Raw genomic sequence first — 26,091 nt, forward strand, 5'->3', positions numbered from 1 at the left:
TTTATTTATTTATTTATTTATTTATTTTTTTGAGACAGAATCTCACTCTGTCACCAGGCTGGAGTGCAGTGGCACGCACTGCAATGTCCCCTTCCCGGGTTCAAGCAGTTCCCCTACCTCAGCCTCCCGAGTAGCTGGGACTACAGAGGTGTGCCACCACACCCAGCTAATTTTTGTTTTTTTAGTAGAGATGGGATTTCACCATGTTGGCCAGGATTGTGATCCTCCTGCCTCGGCTCCCCAGAGTGCTGGGGTTACAGGTGTGAGCCACTGCACCCAGCCAGGGGTGTTGAATTTTATCGGAGACCTTTTCTTTGTCTATTGAGATAATTGTGGGTTTTGTCATTGGTTCTGTTTTATGTGATGGATTATGTTTATTGATTTGCATATGTTGAACCAGCCTTGCGTTCCAGGCATGAAGCCAACTCGATCCTGGTGGATAAGCTTTTTGATGTTCTGCTGGATTCAGTTTGCCAGTATTTTATTGAGGATTTTCACATCGATGTTCATCAGGGACATCGCCCTGAAATTTTCTTTTTTGTTGTTGTGCCTCTGCCAGGTTTTGGTATCAGGATGTTGCTGGCCTCATAAAATGAGTTAGGGAGGAGTCCCTCTTTTTCTGTTGTTGGGAATGGTTTCAGAAGGAATAGTACCAGGTTCTCTTCGTACCTCTGGTAGAATTCGGCTGTGAGTCTGTCTGGTCCTAGGGTTTTTTTGGTTGGTAGGCTATTTCAGGAGAGTTTTTAGCATGAAGGAATGTTGAAATTTTTTTTTTTTTTTGAGGTTCTGCTTCAATTTCAGAACTTGTTATTAGTCTATTCAGTGATTCGACTTCTTCCTAGTTTAGTCTTGGGAGGGTGTATGGTCCAGGAATGTATCCATTTCTTCTTGATTTTCTAGTTTATTTGCATACAGGTGTTTATAGTATTCTCTGATGATAGTCTGTATTTCTGTGGGATCAGTGATTATATCCCTTTTATCATTTTTTATTGTGTCTATTTGATTATTCTCTCTCTTTTTATTAATCTGGCTAGCAGTCTATCTATTTTGTTAATCTTTTCAAAACACCAGTTCCTGCATTCATTAATTTTTTGAAGGCGTGAGCCACCATGCCTGACTCTGATGTGATTATTTTTCCTTGCCTTCTTGGCACATGTACTAATCACTCTCAACAAACTTATCTTAACTCCAAACTTGCATACTAAAAGCCATACAGAAAAAAAAGTAAATTCCTTGGGGGATTGAAAGCAGTCAATAAATTTGAGAAGGAGAAAAGCAAGATGCGCATGGTACTTTTTCCACTGTAAGTTCCATAAGAGGACTTAATTTTACTTACTAATTTGTTAAAGAACATCTCTTAGAGGTATCTTGTCTTTCTAGTGATGGGGAGAATATAATGTTTAGTATATTATTTTCAAATTTTGAAAATAATAATTTGATTATCCGTGAAATTAGTTCAGATAGGATTTTACCTGCTGTTTTAGGTTCCCTTTGTTGCCCCTTGCCCATGGAAAGGGTGTAAAATTCAGTATCCTTAACTTGCAGCAAATAAAAGCAATAAATACAACACATTTAAAGGAGAAAAAGAGTGCTGGTTTTAGGTTGTGCCTTGTTACTTAAAAACATGACTCGCTAGTCTTTCCTAACCCCATCCCCACTCCTAGGCAAACCACTGTGAATATTAATAATTGCCTATTCTGGATATTTTGTCTCAGTGGTATTATGAAATACGTGGGGTTTTTTTGTTTTTTGTTTCCCCCCCACCAGCTTCTGTCGTTACCATAATGTTTTCACAGTTCATCTGTGTTATACCTTGTAAAGTTTTGAAATGGTTTTGCCAGTCAAAGATCTGAACTTGGCCTCTAGGGCCAGTTCAGATGAACTAATCCAACCTATGTTCATCCCCTCATTATAGTTTCTCTTGTAGACTGTAAACACAGTAGGCAGGCAGGCAGATGATCTTCAGAGCAGGTGTTAGTCTAGAAAACAGTTTCACCAAAGAGCAACACAATCTGAATAACCAAAATATTTCCGAAAAACTGTTCCTAGGAAAACAAAGCAAACCTGACGGTGAAGGGCTTCATTGAACTATTTGAGCTTAATTTAGCATGAACTTACATCCCCGCAAGGGCAAGTGGCACCTCAGAAGGGATTTTATATCTGCCTTCTCATCAAGGATCCCAGGACGAAGCAACAAGGGCTTTTAGTTGAATCGCTGTGGATCTTCATTTCTGCCAGGGCCCTATAGCCAAAGACCACCTATGATTGAACGAGTTGAGTTTGTTACTCATTTGCACAAGGGTGATTATCCACCATGGGTTTTTTAGGGCTGGTTCTCAGTAAGAAGGTGTTAAAAAGGCCTTAGCACAGGATTTGGCCTTGTATTGGGTGATTTCAGGGATGCTTACTCTCTGTCAGGGAGGGTTCAAGGAAGTGAGGTTTGCTCAGGACTGGTGATGTCAGAAAGGAAAGAGATTTCTATTACTGAATATCTTTATAAATATTACCTAGGAATGCAGACTAAAGTGAATCTATAGCAGTAGCGACTCTTTAGCTGGAGATAGATGGGGGTGACTGGCATGTTTGTGATTGCACAAATAAAAGTATTTTTTAGTCTCACTGTAGTAAGGATCACAGAGTGACTTGATCTTATGTTATTTCCTGAGACTGTTTATGTTCCCCAGGAGAATACTATGGCTGTAAGGACCAGGCCCCACCCCTAAGTGAGTGCCAAGCCTGTTTCTGAATGTTAGAAGATGCTTCTCTTTTTCAAGTATGAAGTGAGATCTTGTATTGAAAAACCTTTTAGAACAATGCCTGGCACATGGTAAATACTCAGTAGGAGATGACCACTGTAATTACTTTTCCAGAGGGATCTTTGTAAGTGTCTTGAATACCTAAGCAGTGGCAGCAGCAACTTGAGTTTGATGCAACAGAAGCTGTCATACAGCACTTGCAATTGGGGAGAGAGTGGACTCAGTCTTGATAAGCTAGCCCTTAACCGTACAAAGCTGATTGTCTCTATGAATCAGTTTTACTGTTTCACAAGGTGAAAACCATCTGACCAGAATTCTTAGCCTCTCACTACCACTGAGAACAGAATCTCTATAGGGTAGAAAGAAAACTTCATTTTAAGAATTTAAGAAACATCACTGTCACCTCAGGAAAGTAATACTGTGCACATATGTATGTATATATATGTGTATGTGTATATATACGTGTGTGTATATATTCTGCTGTTAAATCAGTTTAAGTGAAATTCCAATTCATAGGATTACTTGTGTTGTTTGCAAAAACCATCATTTCAAGAAAAAGAGTTACACAAAATTTATTTTTTGCTGATAGTTGCATAAGTGATATAACACTATGTGTTTACCTCCACAGTATACATAGAATTCTAAGAGTCTGTTTTAACTCATTTAGCTTGGAATGGCTTTCATTTTTAGCTGTTGGTGCATTCAGTAGCCATGAGTGAGGGAAAGTAGTTTTGCTTTGCTTTGCGTGCTCACTGTCACATTGAATTAGGGGATCTAGACATTTTAGAATGCAGAGATGGGTTTGTTTTAAGAAGGACCGTGTACTTAGATGTATCTTGTACTGCATTTTAGCTCTTTTAGACCAGGTTTTTAAACAAACCTTTGAAGGTACTAGAATCAGTCCCAGACAGTGTGGTTTTTATTCTCACCTCACCAAGAGTCCACTCCCTCCTAGAAAGAGTATGGCCTGCCTGATAGTGCGAAGCAAATGTCAGTGAGATCAGTCTCTTGGCCTAACCTTGTCATAACTCCAGGCATTTTTTTGCCAAGGCTTTGCCTATAAGCTTTAACATTGTCTGTGCTCTGGATAAGTTCAGAATACTGTCAAATAGATCTTTATGTCCATGGGACCAAGTCTGATTACTGGCGTTTTTCCAGTTTTTTATCCCAGGACAGATTGAAATGTTAATGTTTATTTCTCTTTCCTTTAAGGGAAAAACTGAGAATGGGAAGATACTGACAAGTAAACAGTTCTTTCTTAAGATGTAGCATTATCTGGTTCTCTATCCTACATGTGGATTAAAAACGAGTCAGAAGAACCCGGGAATAAGTTGCATAAGTAGACACAGGGGAAAAGCGGAAATGCCGTTTGATAGTAAGGGAAAGAAAAAGAAAAGACACACACAGAAATGATATACACACACCAGAAGGGATGGAATGGGGAGACCAGAAAGAATGGGGGTGCGATTGCGGATGAATGTAAACACACATAGTCCTGCGTATTTTCAGAAGCCTTAGAGTATATGCACATATTAGAACACAGTATAATAATGAGCATTAGGATTGTGGTGAGTCATCAAGAAACAAAAAATAATTCATATTTGGTAGCCTTCATTTAGGAAGTCAAGGCAAAATGTAACCCTGTCACAAATTTTCCAGTACAAGTGATTAAATAAAGTAAGTTTGGATGCCTTAAAATGTAGGTTTTTAAAAAACTTTATACTTAAGTGGATAATTTGCCTGTCTCCTAATGACAGCAATTCAAGTGTTCCAAAGAGGGAAACTTAAGTATTAGATTCCAAATTTTCATCAGAAGGTAATTTCATCCCATATGTTCATTAGCAGATGATATTTATTAAATGTTCACATGTATATGGTGGTGTGCAAACTGTTACAGTTAGTGCATTTTCATTTTCATTAAAATATTATAACCAAAAGCTTGTTTGCTATTAAAAGACCAAAATTCTCAGAGGCTTAGATTTGTTCATTTGGTGCAACACAGCTAATTTGCGTTCAGTAAAGAAATTGGCAGAGTTCATTACCTAATGAGAATAAGCTAGGTGGTTTGAGCCTGCTGTCCCACAGCAAAGAACAAATTTTAAGTTTTTAAAAATTCACCTTTAAACTGTTTGAAAAGCTGAAAAGATGGCGAAGGAACTGCAAGGTTAAATTGGGGGAGAAAGCCTGGCCCAAGGAGGCAAGTAGATCATCAGAGCACTAAAATCAGTTTTGCCTTTAAGATATTTGCCAGAACACAAATGGGCTTTGGTTGATCAACTCAAAGAGCAGGAGAAATGAAACAAAGCTCAGAGTGTGTAAAGTTGTAAAGTCTTGAAAAGCTGCCCCACACATTAAGCAGGGAGCAGGTTTACATTAGAACTAAACCTGCTCCCTGCTTAATATGTGTGTTGTAGCACATAGCTGATTGGTAATAATTTAAAAATCCAGTAATACCAAGTGTTGGTAAGGATATGGAGCAACACAACTCTGATATACTGCTAGCAGTGATGCAAATTTAGTACAATCATTTTGGAAAAGAATTTAGTGTTTTCTAATAAGGTTGAAGATAAATGTATTCAGTGATCTAGCAGCTCCATTCCTGCATATATACCACTTCCATTCCTGAGTATATACCACGGAGAAAGCATGCTCGTTTGCATTGTCCTTTGGGATAGTACTGTCAAAACTAAACCTGCTCCCTGTCCTCCAAACTCCAGGGGACTGTAGAAAAACCTGCCTTGGCAGTGAGCAGACTAGAAAAGGAAAAAGGAAAACACATCCCTGAGAAGCTACTGCTAGCCCACTTACAGACTGGTACAACACGGACTTTGAGTGGGCAGACCAAGGAATCGCAAACAGTGAATCTCATGTAGATAATGCTACCCAGGAACCTAGCAGAAGCAAAGGTAAAACTTCTCTGGAAAAGGGCATATGTATCCTTACCTCAGCAACTCAATTTCCTACAAATAATTTTCAAGGGCAATAACCAGTTGAAAAATTACCAGAGCACTCAAGAAAACAAGGCAGAGAGAGAACTAACAGGAAAAAAAATGTGTTTTTTAAATGCAGCAGAAATATATTAACATAGCCAATTGGCATAGTTTTCAAGCACAGATATAAAATAAATAAGCTTACTATATTTAACTAAATAAATAAACAATAATTGCAGAGAACAGTAAACTGTAAAAAGTGACATAGCAGATTTAAGGAAACCAAATGGGACTTTTAGAAAAGAAAAATGATAGCCGAAATTAAAATCTCCGTGAACATTTTGGCAGCACATTGCACTCAACAGAAGAGAGAATTAGGAAATTAAAAGATAAACTAGAAGAAATTACTTCACTGCTACACAGAGAGAGACACAGTGGTGGAAACTGCAGTAGCAAAGTGGAGAAGGGAGTGGAAAACAGCAAATGTAGGTTTGATGGAAGCTCTAAAGAGAGAGGAGAGAATGGCTGAGAATTTTCCAGATTTGGTGAAAGACATCAGTCCCAAACAGGAATAGTAAAAAGAAACACAGACCTAGACACATTGTAGAGAAAATTCAGGGGAAAAAAAAATTTTAAAGACATTACTTTCAAAAGAATATGACTTTTAATACCACCAGAAGCCAGTGGGATGATATCCTCAGTATACTGAAAGAAAAATAACTCCCAGTCTAGATTTTCTTTTTTTTTTTTTTTTTTTTTTTTTTGAGACAGAGTCTAGCTCTGTCCCCCAGGCTGGAGTGCAGTGGCACAATCTCGGCTCACTGCCAGCTCCGCCTCCCGGGTTCAGGCTATTCTCCTGCCTCAGCCTCCCGAGTAGCTGGGACCACAGGCGCCTGCCACCACCTAATCTTTTTGTATTTTTTGTAGAGACGGGGTTTTACCATGTTAGCCAGGATGGTCTCCATCTCCTGACTTCGTGATCCGCCCACCTTGGCCTCCCAAAGTGCTGGGATTACAGGCGTGAGCCACTGTGCCCAGCTCCCACTCTAGATTTCTACACAGAGTAAAAATATATTTCAAGAATGAATTATATTTGAAAAATATATAAATGAAATATGAGAATTATCTTTGAAAATATATAAATGAAATATATTTTCAAACAAAAAGAATTGATCATCAGCAAATCATTGCCAAAAAAGTTCTAAAGAATGGACTTTTGGCAGAAGTAAAGTGAGCATGGATGGGAGGTTTCATTTGCAAGAATGAACAGCAAAGGAAGAGGTAAATATGAGAACATGTATATATGATAATGTCTATGGGGCTTAATCAGAACAAAGAAGTAAAATATCAGACAGTTTGTAAATGGCAGGACAGAAGTGGTGGGAAATGGAGTTAAAGCTTCTAGGATCTTTGTATTATCCAGAAGGAAGTAAACTTTAGACTTGGAAAAACAAGGTATATCTCTAATTTCTAAGGCAACCAATAAAAAGAAATAGGAAAATATGTGTAACTTCTAAATGAATAGAAGGGGAGAAATGGAAGATTTCTTTCTACTTATATTCAACAAGCTGATTCTCAAATGTATATAGGAATGCAGAAGGCAAAAAATAGCCAGAATGTTCAGAAAGCAAATGAACAAGGTCAGAGGACTTTCTCTACTTGATAGCAAGATCTATTATAAAGCTACAGTAACTAAAGATTGGCATTAATACAAGGACAGATAAGCAGATGGAACTAGTATAAAACCCAAAAACAGACCTATGTATTTATGTATAGATGACATACGACAGAGGTGGCACTGCAGAGCAGAGGGCAGACCTTTCGTGACATGTTCAGTCACAAAGGCAACTCCAGATGGGTTAAAGAAAAAGCATCAGGCAAAACATGAATTTTTTTCGTAAGATAATTTCACATAGGGAAATGTTTTTTTAAAACAAGACCAAAGGCCGGGCGCCGTGGCTCACACCTGTAATCCCAGCACTTTGGGAGGCTGAAGTGGGCGGATCACGAGGTCAGGAGATGGAGACCATCCTGGCTAACACGGTGAAATCCCGTCTCTACTAAAAATACAAAAACTTAGCCGGGTGTGGTGGCGGGCGCCTGTGGTTCCAGCTACTCGGGAGGCTGAGCTTGCAGTGAGCCAGCGTCGCACCACGGCACTCCAGCCTGGGCAACAGAGTGAGACTCCGTCTCAAAAAAAAAAAAAAAACCGAAAAGCCATAACAATGAGAAAAAAATTAAATTAAAATGTTAAACTTTGGGTCATCAGAAGAAGCCTTTAGAAAGGGTAAGAAAAAAAAGCCATGGGACGGGGAAAGATTTGTAGTATGTATCACTGACCAAGGGCTTATATACAAATCGTGAAAAGAACTCTTTAAAAAGGCAGACAACTCCAGCATTTCACAAAAGAGGGAGGAAGGGAGATTCAATAAATATGTGAAACTAGATTCACCTCAGTAGTAATAAGGGAAATGGAAATACAATTCAAACCACAATGAAATATTGTAACACATACACCAGATTGGTAAAAACCAGTGGTAATAACTTAAAAATCCAGCAATATTAAGTGTTGGTAAGGATGTAGAACAACATAACTTTGATATACTAGCAGTGATGTGAATTTAGTACAGTTACTCTGGAAAGAGTTTAGTATTTTCTTTTTTCTTTCTTTCTTTTTTTTTTTTTTTGAGGTAGAGTCTCGCTCTGTCGCCCAGGCTGGAGTGCAGTGGCGCTATCTCAGCTCACTGCAAGCTCCGCCTCCCAGGTTCACACCATTTTCCTGCCTCAGCCTCCCCAGCAACTGGGACTACAGGCGCCCGCCACCATGTCCAGCTAGTTTTTTTGTATTTTTAGTAGAGACAGGGTTTCACTGTGTTAGCCAGGATGGTCTCTATCTCCTGACCTTGTGATCCACCCGCCTTGGCCTCCCAAAGTGCTGGGATTACAGGCATGAGCCACCGCGCCCGGCCTGAGTTTAGTATTTTCTAATAAGGTTGAAGATAAATGTATTCAGTGACCTAGCAATTCCATTCCTACTTATATACCACTTCCATTCCTAAGTCTGTACCGTGGAGAAAAGCATGCTCATGTGCATTAAGAATATTCATAGCAGCATTGTTCTTAATAGCCAAAAATCCGTCCATAAAGAGTAAAATGGAAAATGGTGACTATTATAAACGATGAAAATAAACTTTGGTTACATGTAACAACGATGAGTCCACAATGTTGGAGGAAAGAAGCAAGAAAAAAGAAAATATATAGTATGACCCAGTTTCTATAAAACAGACAACACTAAAAAGTATTGTTTATGGCAAGCCTTGGCAAACTTTCCTTTAAAGGCAAGATGATAACTATTTTAGACTTAACTGCCACATGGTCTCTGTCACAACCAAAAGCTACTAAACTCTGCCACTGTAGGGCAGAAGCAGCCCTAGTCCAACCAAAGCTGTGTTCAGCAAGAACGAACACCTACTTTATGGATACTTGTATTCAAGATAAAATTACTTTTAAAAGTGAGGGAATGGGAGGAGGAAAATGATAACCATAAGCTTTTGGAGAAGGGAGGGATGTATGATCAGGGAAGGATGAATGTGGACTTCCAGGATGCTGGCGGTGCTTTCGTGTGGCTTGCGTGTGGAGGTTGCCCGGGTGTTCACTGTATCTTAAATTCTGTATAGAAATTGCACCACAAGTTGTATGTCTTAAGTTTTAAAAAATAAAAATGTCAGTGTTTCCTTAAATGGTTAATTATTCAGTTTTATGTGGATTTTTGTTTGCTTTTGAATTGCCCTGCTTACGTGCTGAAATGTGTCAAAGAAATATTTCTAAAAGAACTTAAATAATATAAGACTATTATCTTCCATGTGATTTTTTTTTAATCACAAACATTTAAAAATATAGAACACTACTTTGGATTAATAATTCAGGATATGACCACTAGATAATATATGTCAGAAGCTTAGACATAATACAGCTTTCAGTGACAGTCTTGGCTTGTTCACACCGAAGGATTACAGCTGTCGTCTTTCTCCTATTCCCAGGCTCAGTAGATGAAGGCGTTTCGGAGGGGTTGCCTACACTTCAAAGCTCGTCTAGCACTGCCGCTCCTCCGGATGATGACGACCGGTCAGTACTGACAGCATTTCGTTACCTCGTAGGGGTTGTGTTTACAACTCCAAATTCAAGCATTTCATCTCAGAGTTGTAGAAGTGTATTACAACTTCACTTCAGTATACTTTTCAGAGTAATGAAGTAGCATCATCACATTATAAATTAGAGCACCTGTACAAGGCTTTTTTTCCCCAGCATTTCCAAAACTGCCTAGTTCCGTTGCTTTAAATCATATCTGTATCAAGTGTTGGCAAACTATGAACCGCAGGCCAGTTCCAGCCCACCACCTTTATTTGTAAATCAAGTATTATTGGAACACAACCACACTCATTTGTTGACATATTGTTTGTGGATGGCAGAGTTGAGTGGTTGAAACAGACTGTATGGTGTGCAAAGTCAGAATGTGTGCTGTATGGACTGCTGTGAAAAACGTCTGCCAAAGTCTGATCTGTATACCCATAACTCCCTCCCTGCTTGATATTTCCACATAAACGTACAAAGGGCGTTTCACATTTAACAAGGCCAAGACAGAACTCTTGATTTCTGACTCCCTGTCTGAATCCTGCTTCTCCAGCCTTTCTCCCATTTCAGTGGGCATCATCATCCCCTAATTTCTCAAGCAAAATCTCTGAGGATTATTCTTAATCTTTTTTCCTTACCACTCTTCATCTCCCTCCTTGCTTAGTTAATCCTTAAGTGAGTCCTGTTAACTCTGCCTATAAAACATATCCTTGTCTACTTTTCCAATCTGTACGGTAGCCACGCTACTCTTAAGTCACCCACCATCTTTTGCCTTGACTACTGCAATAGCCTTCAAACTAGCCTCTGATTGCATTCTTCCCCAGTTCGAATCCGTTTTCCACGTAGCAGCCAAAATCATCTTTTCTTTTTTAATTAGTCAGATTATATCACTGTTTTAAGCTATAGATTCTTAACATTCTTTATTCATACGTAAAATCTATAGGCCTTGCTGTGCCTTCTAAAGCCCTACATGATATGACTTCTGCCTAACTCCTTTCAGACCAGTCTCCCTCTTACACTACATTCTAGCCTCATAGACCTTCTTTCACAGTTCCTGGAGTACTCCGTATTTGTTCCTGCCTTTGGGCCATTCTGTCACTAGGACCTTTGCCTGAAAAGCTTGCTCTCTCAGTTTTCGCAGTGTTGGCTCCAGATTCTTGACCTTCAGATCACTGTCTTGGTATCAGTTCTCAAGGAGGCTTTTCCTGACCACCAGTCTCAAGCAGCGCCCAATCACTATTAGATCCTTCTAATTTAATTCTCTGCTCTGATAATTTCCTTGATTATTTATTATCTGTGTCTCACCCACTGAATGTAGACTCCACTGAATGATTGCATTCTTCCTCAGAGAAGGTCCAGGACAATCTTAAAAACTGTATTTGTTGAAAACTTGAAAGATTCAAGGGACTCAAATTAGGTTTATTTTTCTTGAATAGCTAAACCTGGTAGGGGAGGTTATCAACCGGAATCACTTGTGGATTAATGAAAGCATAAACAAACAACAGTGTGCCTAGACTCCTTATTTTCACGTATTAATCAGGTTGTTTGTTCTGTGTTAGATACTGTTCTGCATGGTAGTAATATAGAGATAAGATATGCAGCCCCTTGCCTCAAGGAGCTCAATCAGTTTTGGAGGAAGTATAAGGATTGAAGATAGACAGACAGATTACCATGAGTGATCTGCAGAGCTCTGTTGCCCTGCATAGGAGGATGCCTACCGCAACCACTGATAAATCAAAGATGGCTTCCCTGAGGAGCATGTGGCTTCCTAGCTGCATTTCGTAAAATGGTATAGGCATGTGGTATAGGATATGTTTGGGGAGTATGACAAAAAATGAGGCTAGAAAGGTACAGAGAGCTCAGATCGTGAGGAATCTTGTATGCCTTGCAAAGGGGTTTGATTTTATTCTGAAGATAACAGCCATTGCAGAATTTTAGACAGGGAACTGATTTGATCAGATCACTATGATGCAGTGAGAGGGATGGATTAGAGGAGTGTGGAGCTAAATGGAGAGAGTTATTAATTCAGGCTTGTATTAATGAAGGCCTAAATTTAAGAAGTGGTTAGAAGGAAAGAATTGGCGAGATTAAGGACATCAAAGGTAAAATAGTTCATGATATGTCCTGTGGTTGTATGTCATTCTGGGCTGGGTGCGGTGGCTCATGCCCGTAATCCCAGCACTTTGGGAGGCCAAGGCAGGCAGATCACCTGAGGTCAGGAGTTCAAGACCAGCCTGGTCAATATGGTGAGACCCCATCTCTACTAAAATACAAAAATTAGCCGGGCGTGGTGGCAGGCGCCTGTCATCCCAACTACTTGGGAAACTGAGGCTGGAGAATCACTTGAACCCGGGAGGCGGAGGTTTCAGTGAGCCGAGATCACGCCACTGTACTCCAATCCAGCCTGGGTGACGGAGCGAGACTATCTCAAAAAAAAGAAAAGGCATTCTGGACAGTGACATTGTTTTTCATATTGTTAGTGAAACTTGAAATCTAACAGTTAAACTGTTTGAAAAAGTCTTTAAGTGTTTTATCTTTTTTCGTTTAAAATTGACCTGTAGCAGTGTTTATTCAGTTTAAAAATCAGAGCCTGGTTGCCTTCTTTGGTTTGTTTTTTTTTAGATTGGAAAATGTTCAGTATCCCTACCAACTCTACATTGCTCCTTCTACCAGCAGTACAGAACGACCAAGTCCAAATGGTCCCGACAGACCTTTTCAGTGTCCAACCTGCGGGGTGCGTTTCACCCGTATTCAGAACCTAAAGCAGCACATGCTCATCCACTCAGGTAATGTCACCTTCCCTGTTGTTGCATAAGTGAACACTCTAAAAATAAACATTTTGTTTTGGAATCCCAGTTAAAATAGAAAACAGGGGCTTCTGAGTTTTAAAAAAACTCTGAGAAGTCAAATGAAAACAGATTAGCTAAGGTTTATTGCCAAAATGGTGCAGTGTCAGAAAGCTGTTTGCCGTGAGTGTTAAGTATTCTGATTAAAAGAACATAAGGTGATATGGAGTGAGTACTTTGTAAATAAAAAGACATATTAGGTGTGCACATAGAGGTGAGATAAATAAGCACAACCACAGATGGTAAAGCAGTTAGGGTTAAAAGGGTCTGTATGGGTGTTCTTTGTGCTGTTCTTCTTATTAACGTTGCTGTAAGTTTGAAATCATTCCCAAATAAAAGTGTGTTTAAAAATGTAATATTTTCTTGCAATTTGCTTTCAATTCTACAGTCCTAAATCTCTGTATGCCCTGATGAGTCAGCTTTGTAGTTTGTATTTTTTTAAAACATAAGAGAGATTTTGGATAAATGTATAGAAGGGATTTGAAACTTTAGTTCAGTAATCACATGTGAAGGCAACAGGATTCTTGTGGGTAAAATACTGACCTCTGATGAATAAGAGATCTTTGCTGCTGTTTCAGCTGCGTGAGTTACTATCTCACTTTCCCCTTCTGTAGATAGGTCTTACAGTCCCTGTCCTAGCACCAGTTCTCTGTGACTTTGTTCAGTCAGCAGATTGTGTTTTGAAAGGTTTTAGAATTTTTTCCCCAAAACACTGTGATAATGCATTTGAGGAGACTATTAATACACTTTATAACTCATTTATTTCTATCAATATTACATCATATTACCCAAAAAAACCCATTTTATCAAATGATGGTTCTGTCATGCTCATTACATTCAGAGATGTTAAAATTGTTCTTTCTTCTTCTCATTTCTCTGTGAGATAGGGAACAGAGAGGAGGTACTGATGATTTTCACATCTTTTCAATATAAGCCTTTCTAATGAAATGACATAACACATGCTGTTACATGGGGATTTGGGTTCTGTCTACATACTGTAGTTAAATTGTGTTTTGAAGTTAGTAAAATAGATGATTTAGAAAAGTATTCAAAAATCAACTTCAGTAGACATTACCTAGTTTGCCTCCCCTACTGCCTTTTTCTTTTCCTTTTTAAGCACTTGTGACTTTTCACATATTCTTTTTTTTTTTTTTTGAGACAGACTCTGGCTCTGTCCCCAGGCTGGAGTGCAGTGGCCAGATCTCAGCTCACTGCAAGCTCCACCTCCCGGGTTCACGCCATTCTCCTGCCTCAGCCTCCCGAGTAGCTGGGACTACAGGCACCTGCCACCTTGCCTGGCTAGTTTTTTGTATTTTTTTTGGTAGAGACGGGGTTTTTCACCATGGTAGCCAGGATGGTCTGGATCTCCTGACCTCGTGATCCGCCCATCTCAGCCTCCCAAAGTGCTGGGATTACAGGCTTGAGCCACCGCGCCCGGCCATGACTTTTCACATATTCTGCACATTTTCTGAGATACTGAATTAGAGTATGTTTTACTGGTAATTTTGTCTTTTCAGATGATCTATTGCTACAGAAATATAGTTCAGAAATTTGTAGAGTTTATGACTTTTCAGTTTATTTTTGTTTTTAGATATTTTGTTTTGCTTTATTTATAGGAATTAAACCATTTCAGTGTGACCGCTGTGGGAAAAAGTTCACCAGGGCTTACTCGCTAAAGATGCATCGCCTAAAGCATGAAGGTAAACGCTGTTTCCGGTGCCAGATATGTAGTGCCACTTTCACTTCCTTCGGGGAATATAAACACCACATGAGGGTTTCCCGGCACATTATCCGCAAGCCTCGGATTTACGAGTGCAAAACATGTGGCGCCATGTTCACCAACTCTGGAAATTTAATCGTGCACCTGAGGAGTCTGAACCATGAAGCATCAGAGCTAGCAAACTACTTCCAGAGCAGGTGAGGTGCACAACAAAAACCCAACCAGGAAAACTGCTTTCTAAACTCTCTTTTCCTGCTTTTAGGGCAGCCTTCTGTGTTTTTACATTAGGTTGCCAGCTAGTCAGTCCCTGATCTGATAAAATTTTGCTGAGTCTTCTAAGCATATAAAATTATAAACATTTTATAGTTGGTATTAAAAATATCTTCCTGCAGAAGTAGACTATTTGTCCTCTTGAGATATTTTTTAATAATACAAGGTTTAAGTAATTCTGTAATGGACCTTAAATAGATCTTATCGGAAATTTTTTTTTTTTTTGAGGTGGGGTCTCGCCCTGTCTCCCAGGCTGGAGTGCAGTGGCGTGATCTCAGCTCACTGCAAGCTCCGCCTCCCGGATTCATGCCATTCTGCTGCCTCAGCCTCCCGAGCAGCTGGGACCACAGGCGCCCACCACCACGCCTGGCTAATTTTTTGTATTTTTAGTGGAGACAGGGTTTCACCGTGTTAGCCGGGATAGTCTCAATCTCCTGACCTCGTGATTCGCCTGCCTTGACCTCCCAGAGTGCTGGGATTACAGGCATGAGCCACTCCGCCTGGCCTTATTGGAAATTTTACCATGTCAGATGATACTTAGTGGTAGTGGATTACTTCAGACTCTGGATGTTAATAAAATTCTTGACCACTTCTCTCTATTTAAAAAAATTCTATATAAAGGAATATCCATTGGCCAGTAAGAAAAATTTTCAGTAGCAACTATAATGGGCGTGATGGTTTAGATCATGAAGTCATTCCTATTTTCATTCAGTTTAGAGCTCTATTATTTTAATATTAATTTATAATAGAATTACCTTTCTGATTTGTAGGGCATCCAAGGAAATCAGGTTCTAGTTCTAGCTCTGCCACTAACTGCTGTTGATTAAACGTGTCACTTTACTGATGAAAAAGCTTGAAACTTAGAGAAAGATAAAATGTAAACTTTAAATGATGGTTTCTAAGGCCTCCTCTAGATATAAAACTGTTGTTTTAAATTGTTTATAAGAATTGTACTTCTGCAGGAATCCTTAGTTTCTAATTAAATGAAATTTTACAAATCTTTTTTTTTTTTTTTTTTGAGACAGAGTCTTACTCTGTCACCCAGGCTGGAATGCAGTGGCACAATTTTGGCTTACTGCAATCTAAGCCTCCTGAGTAGGTGGGATTACAGGCCCCCACCATTACACTCAGCTAATATTTGTATTTTTCGTAGAGATGGTGTTTCACCATGTTGGCCAGTCTGATCTTGAACCCCTGACCTAAAGTGATCCGGCTGCCTTGGCCTCCCAAAGTGCTGTGGGATTACAGGTGTGAGCCACCATGCCCAGCCCAAATCTTTACATTTAAATCACCTTTATTTTTAAAACCTTTTTATTTTTTAATTGAATAGACGGGGTCTTGCAGTGTTGCCCAGGCTGAAGTGCAGTGGCTATTCATAGACACAATTGTAGCGCACTACAGTCTCAAACTCCTGGGGTCAAGCAATTCTCCTGCTGGGGCTACAAGTGTGGGCCGCCACGCCTGACTTAAAACCTTATTTTTAAACAAATTCCAAATTATTCCTGCATAGATTTTGTTTTTCCCCTCAACCAGACATTCATTTTGTTTAATGCAGTCATCTCTAATTCTGAATGTGTGGTTGCCATATCACTAAACCTTAGATTATACATATCATATTAAACACAGTTTGTTCAGGACTAAAATAGTGTTCCTGTTAACTACTCATGTTATCTTTATCTTCCCTGTACAGAGCCCTGCATTCTCCACTCTTCTTCTCTAACACCTGAAGACTTTTTAGAAAACACAGCATAGGGCGTTCTAAATTGCTTTGCAGATGAGCAGATTTTAATTTTTTATTAATACTGAACAGTAAAATTATAACTATCAAGTCTAATTACATATATTATTGACAATTCTGGTATAATGAAATTTTTAGTTCAGTAATAAAGATTTAAATAAAGCCTCTAAGATAAGACTTATTTCACATACTTAGTTTCAATTACCAAAAAATGCTTATAAGTTGAAAATTTAGGAAATACAGAAAAGTATAAAGAAATTTAAAATGTTTTCTGATCTCAACACTTAAGGAAATTAGCCACTGTTTTAGTATATTTTACTGTCTGTGTTTCCTGTGGGGACCGATAATTACTTTTTAAGGATTAACACATAACCAAATCTCAAGGCATTCATTTACACATGCTGATTCAAAGATAATTTATTAGTATTTTCATATGCCAAATGTAATAGCAGGATACACATAAATTACTTTCTACATTTCCCAGCTGTATAGTAGATTTCATATCAGGTCATTTATGCATAAGGACTTAGTTTCTTAACTAACCCATGTCAAGTTTAGTAATACAAAGCTAGGTTTATGTATCTCTTACTCAATGTATAATCAAGAAAAGTTAAGCATTAAAGGTACTCAGATGATCTTTTTTTAAGTGAGCATGCTACATTTGTTTTATATATAGAAACTCCTCTACATAGAACAAGAGAGGCTGTTAAGGTGTCCAAAGTTATAATGAAAGTGATAACCTGATGTATTGGTGGTAGGGAAGATGGATACATTTTGGTTTTAATGGATGTTTTGGTTCATATTTAGCAAAGTTTGTAAGTGGAAAGTTCCTGAGTTTTAATCTTCACCGAACAATTAGTGAAATGAAAAGTCCCAATTTTGTTGTATAAATCAGAGCTTTTTATTGTTGCTTATCTATTACTGGCTTGAAAATTAATTCCATATTTTGTCCTTTGCCTCTTATCTAGTGATTTCCTAGTACCGGACTACTTAAACCAAGAACAAGAAGAGACCCTTGTTCAATACGATCTTGGAGAACACGGTTTTGAAAGCAACTCCTCTGTTCAAATGCCTGTAATTTCACAGGTCTCCTCAACCCAGAATTGTGAAAGCACTTTTCCCTTGGGGTCTCTTGGTGGGCTGGCAGAAAAAGAGGAAGAAGTGCCAGAGCAGCCAAAGACCAGTGCTTGTGCTGAGGCAACCAGAGATGACCCCCCAAAATCAGAGCTGTCTTCTATAACTATTGAGTAATTTTGTGATTTGGCTTCAGTTTTGTTTTTTGGAAAGTGCCTGTGCTTGGTCTTGTACATTTAAATTTAATTTAATTTTTTAAACAAAAAAAGCCGGGTGGGAGGGAGGGAGAGATTGGGAAAGCATTTCCCTTTTCACTTGCTGAGCCCTGAAACTGATTTTATTTTTCATAACCGAGAGATTGCTTCTGTAAGTACACAATAACATGATGTTGAAACAGAAACTATGAGACTTCAGGAGATCTGGTTGACTTAAAACTTACACCAGTTTCTTCTTCCATTGTTAAAAGTAGGCTAACAACAGACCATTAGCCAGAGAGGAAATAAGATGATTATTGACCTTCCTGAGTTGAGAGGGTACATGAGAAACTAATTACTAAACAGCTTGTCGGCCTGAGTAGATACTTACTGCTGTACACAGGACATTGTATAATATTTTGTAAANAGCATTTCCCTTTTCACTTGCTGAGCCCTGAAACTGATTTTATTTTCATAACCGAGAGATTGCTTCTGTAAGTACACAATAACATGATGTTGAAACAGAAACTATGAGACTTCAGGAGATCTGGTTGACTTAAAACTTACACCAGTTTCTTCTTCCATTGTTAAAAGTAGGCTAACAACAGACCATTAGCCAGAGAGGAAATAAGATGATTATTGACCTTCCTGAGTTGAGAGGGTACATGAGAAACTAATTACTAAACAGCTTGTCGGCCTGAGTAGATACTTACTGCTGTACACAGGACATTGTATAATATTTTGTAAAGCCTGTTGTTTTTGGAAGTATTTATGGTAAGCTTTCTTAAAAATTATTAGGGTAAATACTTCTGAAATCTGGCATACTTTTTTTATTTTAAGCTTTGTCATTTCTGTTGTGATTTTTCATGTGAAAGTTTGGTACTGAGATGGGCATTCTCTGTACCTTTATAGTACCACTCCAAAGGCAAAGAACCATGATTGACAACAGTCAAGCTGCGGATGAAATGACCAGGAACGGAGAATGAAGTATGTAAATCTCAGCTTCGTAGGAATTCTTATATTGCTTTTCTGATTAAAATTGCTGTTTACCTGGTCTCTGAATGTTAATGCCTGACCATGTCATTGCCTGAATCAGTTTTCCCCTTGCCCGGTCAATATGTTCTCTTGCATATATTGGCGTGCTGCCATATACAGTAAAAATATTGGAGATATTCTATGTTTTATATATAGGTTTATGTATTGTTGGGGATGTTTTCATTGTGCTCTTTTGGACATAATGAAGAATTCTCGATTGAGGCTACATCTTTTTTTTTTTTTTTTTTTAAGAGGATGGCATGTGTTGCCCAGGCCGGAGTATAGTGGCCAAGTCATAGCTCACCGCAGCTTTGAACTCCTGGGCTCAGGCCATTCTGTCTCAGCCTCTTGAGTATCTAGGATTATAGGCATGCTCCACCACACCTGGCTGACTTCATTTTTATTTTTTGTGGAGACGAGGTTTCACTATGGTGCCCAGGCTGGTCTTGAACTCCTCGGCCAAGTGATCCTTCTCCTCTGGCCTCCCAAACTGCCGGGATCACTGCACCAGCCAAGGCTACATTCTTAACCCAACTAGATTGTTTACTAAATCCCATATGACAGCGATACATTGTCCTTACGTATTTTTAGACATTGCAAAGTTATTAAAAATAGTTACTATTGTTTTACACAATGTAGGCAACAATGTAAAAGATGAATATAGACTGTAAGATTTTCATCTATGACTCATAAATCTGGGAGAAAAAAGAAAATTGTTAAGACTAATGAGAAACTGAAAACCTTAAACTAATGAATATTACCACTTGTGCTGCCGAAAGTGTGAAACTTTTCTGGTCTGTAGTTGAAATTTATATGATCCTCTAGACTTGGGTATACTTCTCATCTGGTGCCATTAAAGCGTCTCTAATACTGATCCTAAATATTTGTAAGTCCATGAACAGTGAACTTTGGAATAAGTTTCTGTGTAGATACCCAAAGTTTAATAATTATGAGAGCACCTGATTTGATTAGAAAAGAGACAGAAAATAGTTCTTTAGTCAAAACACAAGATCTGAATTTTGTTCAGATGCTAGACCATACTAAATGTATATATTTTTAATTAAAGTGATTTGTTTCATTTTTTTAGATTGGCTAATTCTGTAATTTTTTCCCCAAAAACGTGAAGAAAGGAAAAGTAAATTCCTTAGAACTGTTTTAGGTTAGGATTCTGTCTCTGCCTATATTCTGCAGTCCTTAACTTGTTTTCAGTTCTTTACCTCACTCATGAACTTGTTTTTACCCATGTGCTCCCAAACAGAAGTGTGTTCTCTTCAGGAGAATCAGCATATACAGGTTATGATAGGCTCCCACTATTTATGCTTCTTCACTGATAGGGTTGAATTACTTTCTGCAGCAGACTATAATACTTCATATAGTAATGCTGTGTCTCAACTGGAGAGGTCAGGAATTTTAATGTCACATTGTGGTCTTTGAAAACTGTTAGGCCTACCAATAGATAAATCTCAAAATTAATTCTAAAATCTGTATTGACAAGAATAGGTAAAATTATCACTAGGAATCATTGTTACCCTTAGTTCCAAGAGGTTTTTTTTTTTTTTTTTTTTGAAAGAGCAAGAGGAAAGAAATAAGAATAAAGAAATGTGTAAGAATGGTTTGCAGATTTATTGGTTAAAAGTGTTTTTTAGTACATCCCCGATCCTAAAAACTTCACATTAAGAGATGCAAGCACAGTTTTGGTAGCTCTAAGATACTCTGTTCTCAGAATGAAGGATTACCCATCACTGGGTATTCCTTCCCAAGTAGAAACTTTAGATTTTCACTGGTAATTACAAATTGCCAAGTTTTATGGGAAATCTGAATATACTGTGAAAATTCATATCTGGTTAGTTGTCTGCTGCCCAGATCTTACCAATACCAGTAACTAACCAGAATTTAACATAAAATGATACAAACAAAGGCCTTTTTCTATTTCAGTGAGGGTACATTTTTCTTGATACATGTACTTCAAGGATATTGGATCTGTTTATGGATCTGTTTTAGGAAACAGATTTGCAAGGGATAATTGTATATATAGTAGTATTTAGATTTATTTCAAATTCATCTTAGGGATGCCTAGATGCATAATTTTTACCAGGACATATTGAAAATATTGCAAAGAGATAGCCAGTTATATTATCCCATTCATTAGAAATTACCAGTATAACTAAACAAATATTCCAGTTTTAGAACTTAAACGTAGCTATCTTTCTTAAAGCCAGGAGGGTAACTTTGTGGTATCTAAAGGGCTTAAATTTCAGAATGCAGAATAAATTGCCTTTTTAAAACCAAACATTTTATACAAGAAAAGATTTTATTTTCAGTTTTTTAACTACCAAATAGGTGTGATGTACTTTAGAAGTAAGCAAAAAAGATGTTCACCCATGATAATGGGTGTTAAATCTCCTACAATTGTTCTTCTCATGTTTAAAGGGTATATTCTAATAGTGGAAGCATCTAGCATGTCAGTGATTTCATCTAATTCAGAAACAAAGGGATTAATATTGGTCTTTATTTTTTGGCATTTTAAGTTTTATATAAATGGATGCAGATGGAGATTATCACCCACAAATATATTTAAGTGGATTTTTCTCAATTTGAATTTCAAGTAATTTTTTTTATTTCAAGTAATTATACTTTTGGTTACATTGCCGGTTTTTTTAAGTTCTCAATTTCAGTAAGACAAAATATACTAAAATGTTTAAATAGCTTCATTCAATCTTACATTTTGACATTTCAGCAACTGTTCTGGCTTACAGTAATTAGGTCCCCTGTTATGAGACATGCCCTTTGTTATTAATAACTAGCAAAAGAAAAAAAAAACCTTTCATCATGTTAAAATACTTTACCAAATGAAATAGACTAGTTAACACATCTAATGTCGTCCATAGTTATTGGTAACTCAGTTACCTTCTAACTAAGGCCAGTTCAGGAGACTCTCCCAGTTTATAAATGGTTCCCTTGGGAGCCTTTGGAAGCTGTATTAAATATTTCTTTTATTTCTTCTTTTATTCTCTTAATCTAAATAGAGGCCAGTTATCTATTTTATGCATTTTTATCTTGAAGATTCTCAGATTATGTTTTAGTCCCTTTTAGCTTTAATAGTCCTTGAAAAATACATTACTGTATAATGTAGTGGCAATTCTGTAACACACAGAGAATTATTCTTATTACTTGAATGAATCCTAAAATTTTAATATTTTAGCTGAAAAGTGTGAGATTTGTGGAATTGATGAACAAAAGAATTAGAAACTTTCGTATGGTACTTTGTTTCACTCATCTGCAAAGTGTGAAGCTGTAATTCTGAAATAGACATCCAAGTGAATGAGAATTAAAAATTTTCTGAATATTAATACTAACTGGGAAAGAAAAACACTAGTGTGAAGTTTACAGTTAGAAGAAACAGACCCAAAGTTGCCAAAAGGTAATAAATAAATGTAGTTTTCACTGTAAGTTATTGAAGTAAGATGCTTTATTTGTAATATATTTAGATTTTGAAAGTTATTGAGAGATGAATGTATAAAAGCTAAATTTTCTTTTCTGAAGCAGCGAAACAAAATTGGGGTAACAAGGAAGCTCTATGGTGGCAAACATGTCTGTGAGGAATATTAAGCACAGTCCCACAGGCTTTAAACTCAAATCATGAACATTTAAATTAAGTCGTTCCTTATTTTGCCTATACTCATTTTATCTTTCAGTGTCGTTTTTGCTTGACAGAGTATAGTGACAGAGTGTTTTTATTTGGAAAGTCCTCAGCAAGATGAATTAGCCAAAAGCAATAATGGTTCAGATTAAACAATGAAGTGGAATTGATTCAGTCCCAGGCCCAACTAAGGAACAGTTGTTCTCTGGGTGTCTCATTTTAGACGATCGATAAGTTGAGATGTTGTAATATTTATGGGGGGTTAAGCCTATATCAGTTATGGGATGAAGACTGGTAGTACCAGTACCATCAGTAGTCATACTTTTTTTTTACTTTTTACTAAACTAATACTAGACATTTCCACTCTGTCATGATTATATTTTATGACAGGAAAATAAAACAGTTCCATGTTTTATAAATAGTCTCTGCAAAGATTTCAGATGTTATTGGTATCTCGGTTTGGCAGTATCTGAAAAATTGAGATTGCCTTTAAAGTGTTCATGCTACTTTTACTTAAGTAAACCCCCACTGTATAAGACCCAGGCCGGTTCCAACTAATACCAAGGTTTCTATGTGCATAATAGTTTACAAAGACTATGGATTAAAAATAAAATTTTTTTAACTTTAAAATTTTAATTTTGTTCAAAGTATCTGGTTTATAAAGTCAAATTCTTCTATTATTTCCTTTCTCTTTTAAATTGACTGATTTTGCTGATTAAGCGTAAAGTCCCAGGCACAGTTGTGATGACATACTGATAAAATGGGTGCCTAGTGGGTTGAGGAGCTCCAGTGTCATGACTTTTGTTAAATTGCCCTTGTTTTCCCAAATGCCAATCTAGCCGTATTTAGATTTCATTATTCAATAAAACAGATTAAAAATCATCCCATAAATGAATGTTGAGGTTACCAAAGTACATCACCTGCTGAGGAAGGAGAAATCTTCCTGCTTTAAGGGAGCCCTGCCGTCTCTCCTTTACACGTTGTTTCCCTTGGTATTAGTGGAAGCTCTGTTCAAGATGGGAAGCCTTTCCTGCAGTTCTTAGAAGCACCTGCTTTCTAAAGAGAGCCTTTTCTAGGATTAGGTTATGTGTGTTTTCTCTAGGAGATTTTTTTGTTTCAGTTACCAATTTAATTTTCAAGTTGACAGATGCTATGTGAAGTCTCTCATACTGAGAGTAGTCCATTAAAGTTTTGAAAGTTGCACTGCTTTTCATCTTTCAGGTACCTGAAATGAATGACATCAGGTGTTTGGAAGGAGTAAGATCATAAACTTTATTCATTTTCTTCCTTGTACAAAGTGATGACTTCTAATGCTTATATCTCAAGGTATTTTTTAAAAAAGCAACAGTCCCTAATAGAGCAAAATTTGGTTTTGGTTCAAGTTCCCGATAATATATTTGATGTTTCTGTTGTTACTGGTGCCTCCTGTTGCATCAGATAGAGATTGCCTGCCTCTTTGTAGGGCACCCTTGTGGCACCTTATGTCCAACTTGGAGGATAGTATAGGGCTTCTTTGTGCCTCTACTATCTTTTCAAAAGCCATTTTATAAAAATCCTAGGTAGCCTATTTTAATATTTAAATATATATATTTGTGAAAGAACTTTTACAACAGACTTTTTTTTTTTACTTTAAAATTCCTGTATTTCCATTTTTAAGAGTAAATTTAATCTCCAGGATATAGAAGTGTCTTTTTTCCAGAGAAGCATAATGAGAAAGTCAGATTGAGGTAATAGACCAGAATTAAGTGATAGAAGAAGCTGTTGTTTGGTTAAAGGACACAGGTTTGAAGGAAAAAAATTTTGATGTAACAAATTTTTAAATAAAATTTTGTTTTTGTTCTGTAATTTCATATTTGCTGCTACAGTAGCTCAGTCTTTTACAGGGCTAACATAAATCTGGCTCCATTTAAAAACTGGAGTACTTCCTAGTGCAGCCAGCCTAGGCAGAAACTGTACACCATGGTCTTCCAACTGGGTGACTGATGGCTTTGTGTAGCTGATGCATGCTTTAATATTTGCCTGTAGCCCTGCAGCAAGGAAGTCGGGGTAGGGGGACTTTTTTACCCTGCCAGTTAGACCATTATGATTCTTTCTGGGCACTGGCATTTTGTGAAACTCTCAAGGGAAGGTGATGCAGGGGAGAAAATGTGAATTAAATTACATAGATGGGTGTTTTTATGTCTTCTACCCCTTTCCTAGAATTAGTACAACTCTTAACTGTGCCAGTCCCCAGTTCACCAGCTTTGTATCCAGTCGTCATCTCATTCAAGTATGGCTTTACTTGGTGACACTGGCCATAGCTAAGTTACTTGGCATGTTTGACTTTTGACAATAACAGAAATGGTTTTGGATTTTGTTTTATTTCCAAAAAATGTATACAATGTCAGAACTTCACATTTTATATACTAGTATCTGGCTATTAGTATTTTACAGGAACCATAGTTCTTGGTGACTACATATATATATATATATATTTGTGACCTTTTTTGTAAACTAAGTGCCGTTTCAACGTTACAATCATTTTTAGAGTTATTGTAATCAATGTGAATATCATGTTTTTTCATATCTGTTCTGAGCCTATAGTGTTTGCTTTGTGAACATAAGTGTATTGTATATATTCTGTATAGTTATATTGTACTGAAATTAGCTTGTTTGATATAAGGAAAATATGTATTGAGTACCTTTTTGCTAGCCTGATTGTTTAATCTTTTTAAAAAAGGTTTAAACTTTTTTTAAAAAAAAAAAATTCTTTAAACTGGCCTTTATTTACATGATCACACATAAAGTTGCAGTTAGGAAAGGGATGGGCAGGGAAAAACTAGTTTTGAGTGTCTTTAGATAGAAACATGAGACTAAGGTTTGGTTTTGTTTTCGTTTTCTCATTAAAATATCTTATGCTTTATGGAATAAAACTTCCTGCTGTTGTTATTTATTGTTTGCTGGGCGGTGGTGTTGGCTGAGGTCATGTGAGTGAGAAAAGGCATCAGAGTAATTCATTACTTAAATAATTATCTACTTAGAGTACACAGAGTAGAGAGGGTTACATTAGACAGCACATGTCAATTTTTGGTGAAGTAGAGCTTAAGTGCAAAGAACTCAAAAACACCATACCCCAACTTGGAAGGAGAGTATAAAGGCAGCTAGTTAGACAAAGTCATCCAATCCTAGAGCTATTGAATCAGGTTCTCCTATAAAGCTGGGTACTAATGGGTGGGTTGCATCTTTCAGAGTTGCTCTGATTCTTTCTGAAGTCGTATTTTATTGACTAGAGACCAACTGGTGCCATTTTGATGATATCTTACAACCAGGGAGTGAAAAGCAGGTACCTAACAGGGGAAAACAGCTCATTACATAGGTAATGAGTCCATGAGATCCTGAGGAAGGAAAAGTTTTCTAACTTCTAGATTCATTGATGTGGATTTTGACAATACTGGTCTTTAGAATGACAGTAACAGGCAAAGAAAATTATTTTATTGACCTCAAGCTACCTGGATCATTTTAGAATTAAGTTCAGAGAGGAAGAGGGTAAATTTTAAGAAGCATACTCTTTCATTCCAGTGTGTTGAGCATTTTTAACAATTTGCCAAATCATTCAAGGTTAGAAAATGTTGAGTTCTTCAGTAGCCTTGACTACAGATGATGTATATAAGTACAGAATGAAGAATTCAAAACAGATATATCCTTGCCAGCCATGGTGGCCCACATCTGTAATCCCAGCACTTTGGAAGGCTGAGGGAGGAGAATCACTTGAGCCCAG

General features: G+C 37.5%; 1 protein-coding gene across 9 annotated transcripts in view; it reads left to right on the forward strand.

Moving 5' to 3' along the window:
- Positions 1–25,246, forward strand: part of ZBTB44 (zinc finger and BTB domain containing 44) — a 70,001-nt gene extending 44,755 nt beyond the window's left edge. Inside the window, exons 3-8 of one of the 9 annotated variants that reach the window (XM_017871153.1) lie at positions 9,727–9,811; positions 12,491–12,603; positions 14,280–14,580; positions 17,360–17,638; positions 18,572–18,646; positions 23,556–25,246. In XM_017871153.1, coding sequence (XP_017726642.1) covers positions 9,727–9,811; positions 12,491–12,603; positions 14,280–14,580; positions 17,360–17,638; positions 18,572–18,602 — 809 coding nt within the window. In that variant the 3' untranslated portion in view covers positions 18,603–18,646; positions 23,556–25,246. Of the gene's footprint in view, positions 1–9,726; positions 9,812–12,439; positions 12,604–14,279; positions 14,581–17,359; positions 18,078–18,571 lie in introns of those variants that run through there. The other 8 variants (XM_017871154.1, XM_017871151.1, XM_017871156.1 and 5 more) reach the window with 8 other exon arrangements.
- Positions 25,247–26,091: the final 845 nt, after the last annotated feature.

This window comes from Rhinopithecus bieti, unplaced genomic scaffold, assembly GCF_001698545.2.
Source record: "Rhinopithecus bieti isolate Rb0 unplaced genomic scaffold, ASM169854v2 scaffold_5750, whole genome shotgun sequence".
Classification (NCBI taxonomy): Eukaryota; Metazoa; Chordata; class Mammalia; order Primates; family Cercopithecidae; genus Rhinopithecus; species Rhinopithecus bieti.